General features: G+C 39.9%; 1 protein-coding gene across 1 annotated transcript in view; it reads right to left on the reverse strand.

The window, feature by feature from the left end:
• Positions 1 to 3,775: 3,775 nt before the first annotated feature.
• Positions 3,776 to 19,145, reverse strand: part of LOC140196819 (cyclic nucleotide-gated channel beta-3-like) — a 112,945-nt gene continuing 97,575 nt past the window's right edge. Inside the window, exons 17-19 of the mRNA XM_072256649.1 lie at positions 7,809 to 7,986; positions 7,322 to 7,451; positions 3,776 to 7,139 (exon numbers count right to left, since the gene is read on the reverse strand). Of these exons, the coding sequence (XP_072112750.1) occupies positions 7,350 to 7,451; positions 7,809 to 7,986 (280 nt within the window). The 3' untranslated portion in view covers positions 3,776 to 7,139; positions 7,322 to 7,349. The remainder of the gene's footprint in view (positions 7,140 to 7,321; positions 7,452 to 7,808; positions 7,987 to 19,145) is intronic.

Consider the following 19,145-nt stretch of genomic DNA (forward strand, 5'->3'; position numbering starts at 1 on the left):
AATCTTCATCCATATTGCTATGAAGTGGGACAACATATAGGGAGAGGAGTCTCTTATATTTTATTATTTCCATTTCATTGAAATAGCAAATTTTCTATTGGTCCATAATTTGAAGTATTTAATAACATACAATATTTTACATTGAGAAATTTGGGGAAATAATTTCTGTATTGGAAAACAAATGTATAGGCACAGAAAAGTAATACAGTTACTGATTGACAGCAAGTTAGTAGGAGAATGTCCTGGATATATAGTCAGAGGACACCAAGTTATTAATGCTGTCCAAGAAGAAGTATGATCTGGTGATGCCCACTGACTTCTTATTGATGGCAAACAAAACAAAGAAAGCTACTAAATACTTTATTAATAATAATTACTGCTAAAATGGAGAAGCAAATGAAGCTGAGTCAGGCTGAGCGGAGGCCGCGGTGAGTATGAATCGAGGCAGCGGAGGCGAGGCGAGTTTGATGCCAAGTCGAGGCATCCCTGAAAGTGAGGAAAGACTTAGGGGTACATAAGTCACCTGGAGCAGATGAACTACACTCTAGGGTTCTGAAAGAGGTAGCAGTAGAGATTGTGGAGGCATTAGAAATGATCTTTCAAAAATTATTTGACTTGGCATGATGTCAGAGGACTGGAAAATTGCAAATGTCACTCCATTCTTTAAGAAAGGAGGAAGTTAGCAGAAAGGAAATTATAGACCAATTAACCTAACCTCAGTGGTTGGGAAAATGTTGGAGTCAATTGTTAAGGATGTGGTTATGGAGTATTTGGTTACACAGGACAAGATAGGACTAAGTCAGCATGGTTTCCTTCAGGGAAAATTTTGCCTGACAAACCTGTTGGAATTCTTTGGGGAGATTACACGTAGGATAGATAAAGGAGATGCAGTGGATGTAGTATATTTGAACTTCCAGAAGGCCTTTGTCAAGGTGTCACATGTGAGGCTGCTTACCAAGTTAAGAGCCCCTGGTATTATAGGAAAGTTACTGGCTTGGTTAGAGTATTGGCTGATTGGTAGGAGGCAGTGAGTGGGGATAAAAAGATCCTTTTCTGGTTGGCTGCCAGTGACAAGTGGTGTTCCACAGGGATCAGTGTTGTGACTGCTTCTTATACTGTATGACAATGATTTAGATGATAGAATAGATGGCTGTGTTGCCAAGTTTGCAGATGATACAAAGATTGGTGGAGGGGCAGGCAGTGTTGAGGAAAGAGGAAGGCTTCAGAAGAACTTAGACAGATTAGCAGGACAATTTACAATGACCAATTAATGTACCAAATGGTACGCCTTAGGACTTCGGGAGAAAATCAGATCACTGAGAGGAAACTCATGCAGTCACAGGGAAAAGATACAAACTCCTTACAAACAGCAGTGGGAATATGTAAAGACTTTTCTATTTTTTAGGTCTAAGAATGCATTATATAAATGTACAACAGTGTGGAATTTATTTTATCTTACAATATTTACACTTGCTCTAGATGCATAAGGGTTGGAAAGACCCAACATAAAATTACATTAAAATTAAGGCCAAAAAAATCTAGAAAATGTGATAGAGATCTTTACTGCAAGATTTCATGTTGTAACGGTATAGGGTGAGGAATCTGTACCTGGAATACTGCATACAATTGCAGTCTCCCTAATAAAGGAAGGATGTTTTTGTGATTAGAGGAGGGTAATGGAGGTTCGTTTTACTAATTCCTGGGTTGGAAGGATTAATCATGAGGACAGATTTCATGGGTTGTTCCTATATTCTCTAACCCTTAGAGAATAAGAGTTAAGATCATTGAAATGTATAAAGTACTTACAGGGGCTTGACAGAATACATGCAAGCATGATAGTTCACAAAGTTGGAGTGCCTAGAATAATAGGTTACAGCTTTAAAATAATGTGTTGGCCATTCAGGACTGACTTGGCAAGAGAAGCCTTCATTCAGAGGGTAGTACATTTTTGGCATTCTCTCTCTTAGGTTCTCATCTACTGAGAATATTTAATACTGAGATGGATGCAGTTTTTGATATTAAGGAAATCAAGGGATATTTGGTTAGTGTAGGATAGTAGTGTAGAGGTGTATCAGTCATATTCTTAGCGACTCAGGAGGAAGCATGAAGAGCCAAATCTATTTCTTATGTCCGTATTATTAAACTGTTGAAATGTCTATACATAAAGTAACCTGACAAAAGTATTGTAAGGCTGACCAAATTAGTGCTTTTCCTTTCTACACTAACATGGCAAATAAACACGTAACCAGGATTAGAGAATTTGTTTATATTATGCTGATAATAGTGTAGATTTTTCTTGTGTTATCTAAGGAAAACCTTAAGTTCCCTGTGAAATTTCCGTTTGTATAAATTCTGGAGTGGGATGGACTTGCATGCATTTCCATGATCTCCAGCAGAACTAGTGGGTTTGGGACCTTCATCCACATGTCAGAGAGCAAAGAATGTAAAAATGGCAATATTGGATTTAATTTGAGCCAAATATTTTAAAGTAATTTAGACCATAGTATATGAGTGACATTAAATAGGAAATTAAGAATCATATTTTCCTTTTACTAGAAAATCATGAAAAAATAATGACAATGAAAATTAAAGAAAATCTAGAAGTGTTTTATGTACGTAAAGAGCAAAACAATAACTAGGGTAAAAATAGAGCTATTAGGACTCAAACAGTTCGCCTCTTTCAGGAATGTGACTAAATGCTTACTAAATTTTTACAACTACCGTCACAAAGGAGGAGGATATGTTGAGGGGAGTGCAGAACGAGCCTTGAATCTACCTGCCTGAAATGTTGGTAAAGACAGAAATCACCATTGTGCTTAAAAGGCACTTGGAATTACTGTATACTTGAAAAGCCATGACCAGGAGCCAAGGATCGAGGGCTGGAAAGTACGAATAGACTTGGTAGCCTTTTCTAAAGAGACATCATGGACTGAATGGCTTCTTTCAGAGTTGCGCACTTACAATGATTCTGTCTTGAACTATAATAAAGGGGCTTTAATGAAGCTTTTTGCTGTTTATATCAGTAGCTGTTTCAGAGCCATTATATGTACTCATTGAAATACAAGCTGTTGAGAAAGTCAAATGTCAGTACCTCCAGTTGAACTATATCTTTTTGTGTGTTTTCCCCCTAGCTGTCAGTCTGTGGTTTTGTATTGCCATATGCTCTTGTTTGTTTCCATGCCCCATGTGCTCCTGTCCCCACTCCTGCTCTACTCTGGCCCCTGTATAATTGGGTACTCTGCCTCTCACCTGTTTCTCATTATTACCTGGTTTGCTGCCACTTCTGTCTCATTGTGCTCCACCTATCATCTCCCCCTTTGTTTATTGCTCAGTGTATTTCAGTCCTGTGTTTTCACCTGTTTGTTGCCAGATTGTGCCAGTGGGTTTTCCTGAGCCTTTCCAGCATTCGTATCTGAAATCTATCTATCTATCTATCTATCTATCTATCTATCTATCTATCTATCTATCTATCTGTCTGTCTGTCTGTCTGTCTGTATATCGACTCTGTGTGTTTCCCGATTCTGGTTTTTGGATTTCTCTGGAATTTTTTTATCTCTGCCTGAACTTTGATGCTGACTTTTTTGCCCCTCTGGATTTGCTACTCAGAAAATATCACAGTGCGCACAGTACTTGGTCTGCAACTGGGTCCCTGCTTCAGCGCCCTGACAGCCAAAGTAATTCTCAGTGAAATAGAGACAAAACGCAGTTGCTCTCCAATATTAAAAATCTCTATTATTTATTAACTTTATAATGGTTAACAGGAGAAATCTTCTCCATAATTTTAAAAACGATGTAACTGTTGACTCACTTTTGCACATGAAATGGCTTCTTAAAAGGAATGCAGCAATGTTGCTGCTCCCGATAGAGATTCTCAATACATCCACCGAGCTTTATTCAGACATATTCATGTACATGACATATAATATGAAAAGTATAAAGGGATTATTGGAGATCTGACATACCAGAAATGTTTACACAATTTTACAAGGTTTGTTGGATTCAAAAAAATTATATCATAGCCTTGTCCCTTAACTGCACTCATACCCTTTTACAAGGATATAGCTGAATCTCTGACTCCGGACCTTTGCTAACCCATTTCCTGTTGTGAGCACAAAACTATACTATCATTCCTTAGTTATAAGAAAACCAGGAGCATGAAAGTCAATTTGTCAACTCTGACAGATAAAGTGTGAATAAATGGAAGTAATAGAGTATCCAATTTTTGTGGATTTCACGAATTTCAAAGGCTCTTTGATTTACCTTCCTCAAGAAATAGCGCTTTTATATTGAGGGACAGCGTCACTCAAATGACAAAGAGTTATGAGCTATTTCTCTCAACATCCTGTCAATATTTTCCTGAGAAGGCTGTTGCCTATGCAATCTGCTGAAACAGTTTGCCCTTGTTCATTGCTTAACTGAAAGTCCCAAGCTGGTGTACTTGTTTCAGGTATGCTTTTATTTTTTCCTTATATTTTAGGTATTGAGACAAGGTGAACAGCTGTACAGTTCTGTTGAAAGTAAAAACACTAATTTTTTTACAACCTTGGATCAATTATAAAATTACTCATTAATTGCTTAACAACTTCAGCAACAATTCAATCATATTCATAAAGCTATTGAAGTTTATATTTGTATTTTACATCTATATGCTGATTATCTGATGACTATGTAAGTTACTTTCTGATGGTACATGGCTATCTTTTCCATTTGATCAACCAGTTTAACTCAGTGTGGAGAGCACATGCTTATTCCTCCAAATGTTCAGTACTTTGGTCTAGTTGTACAATTAGACACTTTGTTTTTGCCTAGTCCAGCTTCCTTGAAAATTTCCTTCACTTTTCTTTCTGCCTGATGATCTTGCATGATGACATTGGTGATGATCTCAAGCTTTCTTGTTAGGTATCTGGAATATTCCATCTTTGTAAGAGTTTGCAATTTCCAATTTCTTGTATGGTTTGATTTTCCACAGACATGCAGATCTTGCAGCCAGAGAAAGTTGTTATGAGTTTCTACTTATTAACTGTTATTATCCTGTTGTTTACTACATTTTCAACCATTTAAACCATAAATTAGTAAATTGTTGTCTATAATGCTTCAAGGAATTAAAAAAAAAACATGGATCAGGCCTTGCTGTGAAAGTTGAGTATCTTTAGATAATTGATAAGGTAGTGAGCTAACTGTCTGCCTCACAGAGCTAGAGACGTAGGTTTAATCCTGACCTGAGGTGTCGGCTGCTTGGTGAATGCATTTTTTCCCCGTGACAATATAGCAGGGAATTCCAGTGTTTTAACCCAGTAACAACGAAGGAATAGAGTTTTGCAACCAAGTCAGGCTGGTGTTTGATCGAAAGGAAAACATGCCACATGCTTTTACTCTTCTAGGTGATGTGGATTCAGCATTTGATAATTGCTGCTGAAATGGATCTCCCAAATCACTGGAGAATTGAGATCTGTTCCTCATTCATAGAGCCATACAGAGTCAAAGATTGGAAATTGCTCCTTTGACCCCATGAGTTCATACTGACTATCAATCACCTAATCCCATTTACAGTAATCCAACATTAATCAATTTTTTTCCATTCTCCCCACATTCTCATTAGCTATCCCCAGATTATATCAATTACCTGCACACTAGAGGCAATTTACATCGGCCAATTAATCCACCATCTCTCGCACCTTTGGGGTGTTGGAGGTATCTACAGAACTTGGAGAAAACCCGTATAGACACAGGGGAACATACAGATTCCAAGGAGACACCAGCTAAGGTCAGGGTTGAACCTGAGTCTCTTGCACTGTCACGTAGCAGACCTACTAGTTGTTCCACTGTGCTGCCCTGCATTGTAGACATTTCCCTTATGTTATCAGATAAGTTTCTACCTCAACATCTAGGTCAGAGGACTCTGAATATACAGTCATGGAAGCCAATGGGCTTTTAGACACTGAAAAAGAAAGAAGGTTGAATAGGAAAGTGACAGAGGATCAACAATGATAGAGCAGACTTGGGCAGTGAAGATAGGGTGGTGCACTGCATGGTAAACCCCTGCTACTCTTATTCTTATAGGTTTAACCTCTCTGATATTGAGATGGACACCTACAGTTACGTGCAGACAAGAAGACTGCATACAGTGGAAATCTGGAGAAAAACACAAAGGCACTGGGTCAGACAGCATCCAAGGAGAGAAATGAATCACTGATATTTCAGGTTGAGACCCTTCATCTGTGCTGGACTGATAGAGGGCAGATAGCTGGTAAATGGGGTGAAGAGAAGAGATGGAACAAGAACAGTAGTGGATCCAGGTGAGATGTGAGTGACTAGGTCAGTGATAGCTGGATTTAATGGTTATGTCCGGGGTAATTTTGCTCTCCTTTCTCAGAGCCAAAATACTGTAATGTGATTAATGACAAATGGTCTTGCAGCAACCACTAAAAAATATGGATATTTTACTCTGTCAATATATTAATTCGTCCATTTTGTCAAAGGATGCAACTGGCTCTTTATTGCAGGCCTGTTATTATACTAAATCAGTTCAAAAATAGATCAAGTAAGATCTTTATCATAATTAAACAGGGAATGGGTTAAGGAGACACAAGCCCCTTCAGGTCCTGGGATCTGGAACAAAAACAAACAAGCTGCCTGAAGAACTCAGCAGGTCAGGAATGTCTGCGGAAGTAAAAAATGGCTGACAGTTTGAGGGCCTGCATCAGAATTGAGAGTACAAAGGAGTATAAAGCCAGTATAAAGAGGTACATGGGAGTGGTGCGGCAGAAGCTGGCAAGCAATAATTGGATTCCGGCGAGGAGGGGATGATAGGCAGATGGAGCCGTAAATGTTAGTGTACAGTTGTCTACTGAGATAGAGACAGAACGATCCAGAAAGAGGAGAGAGGTGTCATAAATGGCCCAAATGAACATGAAGGATTATGGCTTGTTTTTTACCATTGACTCCTTATCAGACACTTTCTCATCAACTCAACAGTACTCAGTGACTTCCCTATTCTTAGTTATCCTTGTTGGTATTAAAATCTTCAGCACTCTGCATATCCATGCTTCTGACAACCTCATGTGAATGGGATGTTGATTGGTGCTTTGGTGAATGATGTTCTTCAGGTTTGGCTTGAGGATGACTGGAGTCTCCTTGTTCTATAGACAGGAAAAGTGTCACATTTTGAGTAGAGAGTACAGTTACTACTTGGATACTAGATATTATTAAATAGAGATTATACATCTGTATGTTTGCTTTGGTTGATGATGTAAATGAATGATATAATTACAGGTTTATGTTACACATCCATCCTGACTACTCAGCAGCAAGATATACATACCACATGTTCTGGCCTTTTCTTCAGTTTTTCAACATTCATTGCCTTCCAATCTCTCGTTATCAGCGGGAGCAAATTGCTTTATATTTTTGGTTCCAACAGGTGTTGCATCCAGCATCGTTTGGTTATGTGCCTTTAACAACAAGCACAATGGCATTGAGATTTCACCATCATCATTACTCATCTTGATACATTTTCTTTGTTATTGTGGTAATCTCCACAGTTATATATTTTTACCATTTTACTTGCTCTTAACTTATTAATTTTTCCTCAGTGCTGGTAAAATTTTTAAAATATCTTTTACATGCTTATATTTGGCCACTGTTGCTATGTTGCATTCAAGCAGCATCTGTAGAGGGAAAGGGATAGTCAAGGTTTTGGGTTAACATTCAGAATCAAGACTATTCATAATTTTTCAATGTTTTTGTACTTTGACTTTCCAGCTGCCATACTTCAAAACAAAAAAAAATTATAAATGTAGGTTTATTACCTGGGTTTCAGTTTCCCTAAATTTACTTAGAAGGTCTAATCCTTTCGTTTTCATTGTAGCTAGCATGATACGGTAAAATTTTGGAGTATCTGGTCTTTGTGGAATTAGGAACAACAGGTCTTTATTAGGAGGTTGTTGGACTTCAGCTTTCTTGGCTTTATCTTTTGCAAACAATTTTCTGAAAAGAAATTAAGAAATATATAACATTGTAAATTAGCAAAGATGAGACTCTATTTGCACATGTAGATTGGAAGAATGTTATCTTTTAAGAGTTTCCGATAAATAAACATGGTCATTGAGGAATAAATAGTTAATTTTAAATGCAATTCTATTTAATAATTTTCACCCTCTCAGGAGTTGAAGAGTGTTTAACTAATAGCTGAGCCCAGTATTTTTTGATCAACCTGATATGCAATGGTTTGCACTCTCTGTAATACTGATCAGTCCTATTTAGCTTCAAATGCAGATAGAAATATCATTTCTATCATTCAAGGATATTACTGACTTCAGGTCCTTTGTTTTCTTTCTTCAAGAATGTTTTGTTTTAGTTCAACATTTGAATCAGAATCAGAATCAGGTTTATTATCACTAGCATGTGTCATGAAATTTGTTAACCTAGCGGCAGCTGTTCAATACAATACATAATATAGAAGACAGTGAGGTTGGAATGCTCTCCACGGTACATCTACAGAGTTTTTGAGTGTATTTGTTGACATACCAAATCTCTTCAAACTTGTAATGAAGTATAGTCGCTGTCATGCCTTCTTTATAACTGCATCCATATGTTGGGACTAGGTTAGGTTCTCAGAGATCTTGACAGCCAGGAACTTGAAACTGCTCACTCTCTCCACTTCTGATCCCTCTATGAGGATTGGTATGTGCTCCTTCGTCTTACCCTTCCTGAAATCCACAATCAGGTCTTTCGTCTTACTGACGTTGAGTGCCAGGTTGTTGCTGTGACACCACTCCACTAATTTGCATATCTTGCTCCTGTACACCCTCTCATCACCACCTGAGATTCTACCAACAATGGTTGGATCATCAATGAATTTATAGTTGGTATTTCAGCTATGCCTAGCCACACAGTTATGGGTATAGAGAGAGTAGAGCAGTAGGCTAAGCACACACCCCTGAGGTGCACCAGTATTGATTGTCAGCGAAGAGGAGATGTCATCACCAATCCACACAGATTGTGGTCTTCCGGTTAGGAAGTTGAGGATACAATTGCAATTTGTTTCTACTTATTGAACTTAATAACGAGGTCTAGATTTAACCTTAATAATATGCCCAAATACACATTTGCTTCAGTATGACAAAACTGAAATATTCATCTTTATATGCTCTTGTAAATTAGACAGTCCCAGGCACTTCAACCAATCTAAAACTGAGTTATTCAATATTCTGCTGCCTGTGAACTAATATGTCCTAGATCCCTTGTACTCTTTACTACTGATATATAATGGCTCCTCATTTAACAACTTTAAATTAATAAACTTGCATCTTTGTTTTCAAATGTATACATGATCATTTGTAATCTTCTCCAGACTTTAGCTCTTCAAGATATCTGCAATTTTCTCCTTCTGGTCTCTCAATCATGCCGATGTCTAATCACACTATCTTTGGTCTGTTTGCTCTTAACTCCCAAAGTATTATTGTGGCTCAAGTTTGTTTGGGAATATTTTTGTGAAGAATCTGGGAAGTTCATGCAATGTTAAATGTGGAACAAAAATACAAGCTGCTGTTAATGTCATAACACTTTCCTCAGAGCTACACAAATACATCATATGAACATAAATAATCATTGACGGAGGAGTTAGTTGCTCTGTGGAATTATGTTACTCTGATTACAATACATCTAAAAATTGTGCCTGATGTGCAGTTTAGCTCACTGATACATTAAGAAATTTAATTCACAAACGTAAGTGAAACATGACAGCTTATATTAGATCCAACACACTTTAAGCCACAACTTATTACAGACAACACTAAAATATATACAAGATTGCAATCCTCAGAAGAGATTAATTGTTATTATATATTTAATGCCATTTTCGTTGTTTGAGAATTCTAGTTCTTAAGTCAGGATTTACTGACTAATTATGTGGCAGGATTCTGAGAGACAGGATCTATCGGCATTTGGAAAAGCAAAAACTGATTAGGGATAGTTAGCTTGGCATTATGTGTGGGAAATCATGCTTTACAAGCTTAACTGAGTTTTTTTTTAAAGAGGTGACCAAGAGGATTGATGAGGGCAGAGTAGTAGAGCTTGTCCACGTGGACTTTAGCAAGGATTATACCAAGGTCCCACATGGTAAGCTGCTCTGAAAGGTGAGATCGCATGAGCTATCCAATAGGATACCAGATTGATTTGGTGGAAGGAATCAGAATCTTGTAGTGTAAGCTTGTATGTCAGATTGGAGGCCCATGAACAGTGGTGTTGTGCAGGGATCAGTTCTGGATCTTCTGTTCTTTGTGTTATATATTAATGAATATATAACATGAACAAAGTGGATGAGCTTAGAGCGTGGACCAGTACTTTGAGCGATGATGTTGTGGCCATTACAGAGACTTGGATGGCTCAGGGGCAGGAATGGCTACTTAGAGTGTAGGCTTCAGAAGTTTCAGAAAGGATAGGGAGGGAGGCAAAAGAGGAGAGGACGTGACCACAGATATTGTCACGGCTGCAGAAAAGGTGGAAGTCATGAAAGGATTGTCTACTGAGTCTCTGTGGGTGGAAGCTAGAAACAGGAAGGTGGTCAATAACTTTACTGGGTGATTTTTATAGACCACCCAATAGTAGCAGGGACATCGAGGAGCAGAGAGGGAGACAGATTCTGGAACGGTGCAGTAATAACAGGGTTGTCGTGATAGGGGATTTTAATTTCCCCAATAATGATTGGCATCTCCCTAGAGCAAGGGGTTTAGATAGGGTAGAGTTTGTCAGGTGTGTTCAGGAAGATTTCCTGACACAATATTTAGATAAGCCTACAAGAGGAGAGGCTGTACTTGATCTGGTATTGAAAAATGAACCTGGTCAGGTTTCAAGTCTCTCAGTGGGAGAGTATTTTGGAGATAGTGATCACAATTCTATCTCCTTTACCATAACACTGGAGAGGCATAGGAACAAACAAGTTAGGAAAACGTTTAATTGGATTCACCACCCTCTGACTAAAAAAATTTCTTTGCATTTCTGTTCTGAATGGGCGCCCTTCAATCCTTAAGTCATGCCCTCTCATAATAGACCCCCCCATCATGGGAAACAACTTTGCCACATCCACTGTGTCCATGCCTTTCAACATTCAAAATGTTTCTATGAGGTCTCCCCCTATTCTTCTAAACTCCAAGGAATACAGTCCAAGAGCGGACAAACGTTCCTCATATGTTAACCCTCTCATTCCCAGAATCATTCTAGTGAATCTTCTCTGTACCCTCTCCAACGTCAGCACATCCTTTCTTAAATAAGGAGACCAAAACTGCCCACAGTGCTCCGTGAGGTCTCACCAGCGCCTTATAGAGCCTCAACATCACATCCCTGCTTCTATACTCTATTCCTCTAGAAATGAATGCCAACATTGCATTCGCCTTCTTCACTACCGACTCAACCTGGAGGTTAACCTTAAGGGTATCCTGTATGAGGACTCCCAAGTCCCGTTGCATCTCAGAACTTTGAATTCTTTCCCCATTTAAATAATAGTCTGTCCGTTTATTTCTTCTGCCAAAGTGCATAACCATACACTTTCCAACATTGTATTTCATTTGCCACTTCTTTGCCCATTCTTCCAATCTATCCAAGTCTCTCTGCAGACTCTCCGTTTCCTCAGCACTACTGGCCTTTCCACCTATCTTCGTATTGTTAGCAAACTTAGCCACAAAGCCATCTATTCCATAATCCAAATTGTTGATGCACAATGTATAAAGAAGCGGCCCCAACACGGACCCCTGTGGAACACCACTGGTAACCGGCAGCCAGCCAGAATAGGATCCCTTTATTCCCAATCTCGGTTTCCTGCCAATCAGCCAACGCTCTATCCACGTATGTAACTTTCCCATAATTCCATGGGCTCTTGTTAAGTAGCCTCATGTGTGGCACCTTGTCAAAGGCCTTCTGAAAATCCAAATATACAACATCCACTGCATCTCCCTTGTCTAGCCTACTGGTAATTTCCTCAAATTAATGATAGAGATCTTGAAGATTACAAGGCTAGCAGGAAGGAGTTTAAGAATGAAATTAGGAGAGACATAAGGGGCCTTGAGAAGGCCTTGTCAAGTAGGATTAAGGGAAACCCCAAGACATTCTACAAGTATGTGAAGAGCAAGAAGATAAGACATGAGAGGATAGGACCAACCAAGTGTGATGGTGGAAAAGTGTGTTTGGAACTGGAGGAGGTAGTGAAGGTACTTAATGAGTATGTTGCTTCAGTATTCACTATGGAAAAGGACCTTGACGATTATAGGGATGACTTACAGTGGACTGAATAGCTTGAGAATATAGACATTAAGAAAGAGGATGTGCTGGAGCTTTTGGAAAGTATCAAGTTGGTTAGGTCACTGGGACTGGACGAGATTACCCCAGGCTACTGTGGGAGGCAAGGGAGGAGATTGCTGAGCCTCTGGTGATGATTTTTGCATCATCAATGGGGACGGAAGACGTTCCGGAGGATTGGAGGGTTGCACATGTTGCTTCCTTATTCAAGAAAGGGAGTAGAGAAAGCCCAGGAAATTACGGGCTAGTGAGTCTTACTTCAGTGGTTGGTGAGTTGATGAAGAAGATCCTGAGAGGCAGGATTTATGAACATCTGGAGAGACATAATATGATTAGGAATAGTCAGCATAGCTTTGTCACAGGCAAGTCATGTCTTATGAGCCTGATTGAATTTTTTGAGGATGTGACTAAACACACTGGTGAAGGAAGAGCAGTATATGGATTTCAGCAAGGCATTTGATAAGGTACCCCATACAAGGCTTATTGAGAAAAGTAAGGAGCAATGGGATCCAAGGTGATCTTGCTTTGTGGATCCAGATCTGGCTTGAACACAGAAGGCAAAGAGTGGCTATAGACAGGTTCTGCTTTGAGGTTGGTGACCAGTGGTGTGCCTCAGGGATCTGTCCTGGGACCCCTACTCTTTGAGATTTTTTATAAATGACCTAGATGAGGAAGTGGAGTGATGGGTTAGTAAATTTGCTGATGACACAAAGGATGGGGGTGTTGTGGATAGTGTGGAGGGCTGTCAGAGGTTATAACGGGACATCAATGGGATGCAAAACTGGGCTGAGAAGTGGCACAGATAAGTGTGAGGTGGTTCATTTTGGTAGGTCAAATATGATGGAAGAATATAGTATTAATGGGAAGACTCTTTGCAGTCTGGAAGCTCAGAGGGATCTTGGGGTCCGAGTCCATAGGACACTCAAAGGTGCTGCGCAGGTTGACTGTGTGGTTAAGAAGGCGTACGGTGTACTGGCCTTCATCAACCATGGGATTGAGTTCAAGAGCTGAGAGGTAATGTTACAGCTATATAGGACCCTGGTCAGACCCCACTTGGAGTACTGGTCACTTCACTACAGGAAGGATGTGGAAACTATAGAAAGGGTGCAGAGGAGATTTACAAGGATGTTGCCTGGACTGGGGAGCATGCCTTATGAGAATAGGTTGAGTGAACTTGGCCTTTTCTCCTTGGAGCGACAGAGGATGAGAGGTGACCTGACAGAGGTGTATAAGATGATGAGAGACATTGATCGTGTGGATAGTCATAGGCTTTTTCCCAGGGTTGAAATGGCTAACATGAGAGGGCACCGTTTTAAGGTGCTTAGACGTAGGTACAGATGAGATGTTGGGGTAAGTTTTCACTCAGAGAGTGGTGACTGCATGGAATGGGCTGCCACCGACGGTGGTGGAGGCGAATATGATAGGGTCTTTTAAGAGACTCCTGGATAGGTGCATGGAGCTTAGAAAAATAGAGGGCTATGGGTAACCCTAGGTAATTTTGCCGGTAAGGACATGTTCAGCACAGCTTTGTGGGAAAATTATGCTCTCTAAATTCTCTTTTCAAGACCTCATTGCTTTTCCTTCCTATGTCATTGGTACCAATATGTACCAAGTCATCTGGCTGCTCCCCCTCCCTCTCCAAAATGTTGTGGACACAACCTGAGACATCCCTGACCTTGGCACCTGGGAGGCAACATATCATCCGGTGTCTTATTCATGTTCACAGAACCTCCTGTCTGTTCCCCTCACTATCAAGCCCTATCACTACCGCTCCCTTCTTCTCTCTCTTTCCTTTCTGCACCACGGACCCATGGTCAGTGCCTGTAACCTGGTCACTGTGGCATTCTCCCAGGAGGTCATCCCTCAGAAAAGTATCCAAAGCGGATACTTGTTTTTGAGGGGAATGGCCACAGGGATGCTCTGCTCTAACTGCCTATTTCCATTTCCCCTGATAGTCACCCAGCTACTCACCTCCTGTAACTTTGGGGTGACTACTTCTCTGTAACTTTGATCAATTATATCCTTGCTCTCCCGTACAAGCTGAAGGTCATTCAGTTGCTGCTCCAGATCCCCAGCATAGTCTTTAAGGAGCTGCAGCCGGATGCACTTCATGCAGATGTAGTTCCCTGGGAGACTCTAAGTCTCCCAAGACTCCAACATCCGGCACAAAGTACACACCACATCCATTTATATGGTAAAGAAAGAGAGGAAAAAAAAACAAAAAGGAAACCTTAACAGAAGCTTTACGCAGAGCCGATGCCTCTTCTGAGCTGAAGCCTGGTTAGAACCAAAGGCTGTCACTTCTACTCTGGCCACTGGCCTACTCCAACAATGGCTGCCCCAACAATGGCCACTCCATTTATCCCTTCTGTACTTTTATTTAGTTCGTAGAGTTCTGTTGATGCAGCTGATAGGCCATGTACAATGGACAATTGCTCTTGAAGCTCCCTTTTTAAATGATCGCCGCTGACCTGCGAGAAATCCCTCTTGGTAAAACTTTGCTGGTGCCGCTGATAGGCCACGTACAATGGATAAACGCCCTAGAGGCTCCCTTTTTCAATAACCGCCGCTGACCTACAAGAAATCCCTCTTGGTAAAATGGGGAGGAGGCGGAGCTTAGAAGGGTTAATGGCACCTAACAGCAACTCCTTTGCTTGCATCTTCAGAAACAGCTCTATTTCCATATTTAATATCTCTATTTTTCCCTTTCAGGGTTCTTTTGAAGACCCTGACCTGGAGTTACACGTTGACTGTGGTTCTTTGCAGGAATGGGACCTGCTCTTGGGATTTCACAACCGACCATTGTTGTTTGGCATGCCAAATGCTCAGCCTAAGAGTCCGGCTCAGATTTGGAAGCCTAGGATCTTGGGTCTCTGGAGATAGGCGGATCGAGGTTTAGTGTCATGACAGGAGACCTGTGTGTTGTCGGGAGAATTGGAATATCTGCAGTTGTGTGCCCAGACTTCTGGGTACAGAGCTCAAAAAAAGTGCTGCAATGGATTTTTAACTTCGTAAACCAGCAAATTGTTTGTTATGTCTCCCCACTCGCTGCAAAAATGGAGACACCTCTTTCTCCATTATTAGGGAGAGAGAGAACCTGTGGTATGTCGAATACCTGGTGAAACGCGAAGTCTTTGGGGTAACTGCAAGTCTGTGTCTTTGCTGTTGCTTTGCTTTGGGGTTCTAAGATTTAACTGTCATTCATTCCTTAGGGCACTCCACTCTTTTCATTGATGGTTGCAAAGAAAAAGCATTTCCGGATGTATATTATATACATTTCTCCGACATTAATTTGTACCTTTGAAGCTTTGAACTTTTGGTAGAGCTCTGACAGTGCCGGTGATAGGCCACATACAATGGACAAGTGCTCTCGAAGCTCCCTTTTTAAATAACCACTGCTGACCTGCGAGAAATCCCTCTTGTAGAACTCTGTTGATGCCGCTGATAGGCCACGTGAGGTTAAAATATTGAGGCAGAATATCTGTACAAAAGCCAGCTGGTTCTGTTCTGATTTCAACCTATTAACTTTAAATGAATTAACACTGCAGAGGTTCAGGATTTTGGACCACAGACTGAAATTTGGCCTTCTGTTCCAGGTAACTTGTGGAGTCTAAAGAAGCAGTACAGCCTTCTCAAATTTTGGAAAACCCATCCATTAAGTCTACTCCAAACGTACTTGGTAGAAGTACAGGCCTTGCACTGAAATGAAAGGGAAGAAATTAACCTCAACCAGCTAATTTGAACATATTTTCGTGTTTTTAAATGTCTGTAAGCATTTCCTATAGTTCCAATTTTAATCGTTACAATTTTTTTTATTTAATAGCTCCTGAATCTTTTTTGAATCAGCATGTCAATGTTCCTGCCGATCTTAGTGACAGCTTGCATACCTGGTGTGTCTGATAATGCTTAACTGCCTTAAGCATTTATTTATTTTTAAGACAAGAAGAATTGTCCAGGGAGTTTCTATTCTCAACGCATCTGGTAGGGAAAAGGTGAGAAGGATTGGATCCATGTAGGGTAGGAGGAGCAATTGTATTCTTCCTCACCAAACCCAAAATGCTTCAGAAATTTTAATGGTGGAATTGTACACCATATAGCTCATATTATGCTACTTATTTGCCCAGCAATTGGTCAATCCTCATCCAGTCTCCTTTGATATCTACTGCATTTTCTAACCCTATCTCTCCCACTCTTTTTTACATTACAGGATTATCTGATACCTGCTCTCCAGCCTGTTTCCAATCTGACACACAGCTAGCCACTAAATCTGGTTGGATGTCTGGTGGAAAAATTGTTGAAAATTTCAAAATATTTACAGGTGTTAAACAGTAAACAGGAGGACGAAAACTGTGGCTAAGAATAAGGAGAATCTCAGAGCTTTATTGGTATGTAAGAGGCATGAGGATATTCAGGTAAATTTTAGGCCTATTAACGATTACAATCTGTGCGTGGAATCAGAGATTATAAATGAAGTCTTAAATAAATACTTCTGATTGCAATTCATGATAGAGAAAATTATGAACTTAGGGAGGGCTAAATAATAGCAGGCAGCTGACATGGCATCTCCATCCAAAACTGCATCAGTGATAAGCCAAGTAATTACAGGCTGGTGACCCTGACACCTGGGGGGCAAGATTCATTTTCATTTGAAATAGCCAGGATTAATCACAAATTGTCAGCATGGCTTTGCTATGAGGAGCTCTTATTTGACTAATTTGGCTGAAGCTTTCAAAAACATAAGTAAGTATATTGATGAAGATAATGCAGTTGATGTAGTCTACATGGATCCAGTAAAATTCCGCATAGGAAACCGATCCAAAAACTAAAAATCCCTTGAGATCCAGGATGATGAGCATGGACACAGAAGGTATGATTATTAAGTTTGCAGATCATATCAGAAATGATGCTCTTGTGAGGGGGCAACTCATTTGCTACAGTTCGATACCAATAAATTAGTATATGGGTAACAGTAGCAGATGGAATTTAATTCTGAAAAATGTGAGGTGATAATTTTTGGGAATACCACTGAAACTTGGATATATATAGTGAATTATAAGACTCTGGGAAGTGAAGAGTTGGTGTACCTGTCCAGAGATCTCTGAAAGCAGCAGCACAAAGAGATAAGATAGTTAAAATTGAATCTGGGAAATTTAGCTTTATTAGCCAGGGCACAGCATATAAGAGAAAGGAGATTATGATAGGTCATAGAGCTATATAAGTAATTAGTTGAGTCACATCTGGTACGTTCTGCAGAGGTTTTGATCATCATGCTCTGGAGAAGGATGTGATTATACTGGGGAAGTGCTGAAGAGATATACCAGGAGGTTTCCTGGGTGGGCACTTATTATCTATGAGGAAAGAAAGATAAAGCATAAGACAGGGTTCCTCAGGGTTCATCACCATTCCCCATTCCCTTTTCCCTCTCTCACCTTATCTCCTTGCTTGTCCATCATCCCCCTCTGGTACTCTTCTTTTCTTTCTTCTATGCCCTTCTGCCCTCTCCTATCAGTTCCCCCTTTTCCAGCCCTTTATCTCTTTCACTAATAAACTTACTAGATTTTTACTTCATCCCTCCCCCCTTCCCAGTTTCACCTATCACCTTGTGTTTCTTCCTCCCCTCTCCCACCTTCTAATGCTGACTCCTCATCTTTTTTTCTTCAGTCCTGATGAAGGGTGTCAGCCCGAAATGTCAACTGTACTCTTTTCCACAGATGTTGCCTGGCCTGCAGAGTTCCTCCAGAATTTTGTGTGTTGCTTATAAAATATGGAACGTAGATAGGGCAGACAGTAAGAAACAATTCCCTTTAGCAGTGAGTCCATGACTAGGTAACATAAGTTAAGGTAAATGATAGGAGAGTTAGAGGGAGTTCAGTTATCTTCACTTAGAAGTGAATGAAATCTGAAATCTGGGGTGGTGGAGGTAGCTGCTCTCAAAGTTTTCAAGACATAGTTGGATAAACACCGGATGTGCCATGGTACAGAATGCCACGGGTTAAGTCATGGAAAATGGGATTAGCACTGAAAGGTACATGATTGAGTTAACATGGAAATTGTGAGACTGTTTCTATGCTGTATGACTCCACATATAAAAATTATCTTCAGAAAATAGTACTGTATTTAGATTTTAACTGATTGGAAAGTACAAAGATAGAAGACTCAGCCTAAAAATTAGAGCCAAGCTTTTCGGGAGTGCATTAGAAAACACTTCTATAGTGTAAAGGTTGATATCCATATGATTTATTCTTCAAGTGATGATCTATTAATTGTTTAATTATAATTTTGTTAATTAATATATTTAGGAAGTGGGAGTTAGCCAATAGAGAGTCATGATTCATTGAACGACAAAATTACTTAAAGACACTAATTGGCCAAAATATTCCTCTCTTCTTGCTTGCCCCACTCATACTTGTAAGCCCAGAGAATTTGCTGGAGTTCCTGTCCCTCTTTTTGAATACAGTACCCTAAAGAGCATTGGTGCACTTGAAGGTGGCTAAGATAATTTGCAAATATGATTTTCTAAGTTACAAAACAAAATAATTTTCATGTAAGAAAATTTGGCTGAAAGCCTTGATCCATAATTGAAACAATAAAAGGCAAGACTAATAACTAATTATTTTAAAGGCTCCATTATTAGCTGATCTAATTTGATAAAGCTGTAAACACATTTTGGGTAACTTAAATAATTTTAATGTGTAAAATGTGTACATTGTAATATTATACAACTCTACCACAATGGACCAGATTGTCTAAGACATTGACCCCGTGTTTTGGAAAGCTACCAACTTTCTTGCTCCTAGGTGCTCTGGTTTTCCTCTTGATTACATCCAAGGTCTCTAACCTCCATTCTGGCTTTC

The sequence above is a fragment of the Mobula birostris genome, chromosome 1 (genome assembly GCF_030028105.1).
Source record: "Mobula birostris isolate sMobBir1 chromosome 1, sMobBir1.hap1, whole genome shotgun sequence".
In the NCBI taxonomy this organism is placed as follows: Eukaryota; Metazoa; Chordata; class Chondrichthyes; order Myliobatiformes; family Myliobatidae; genus Mobula; species Mobula birostris.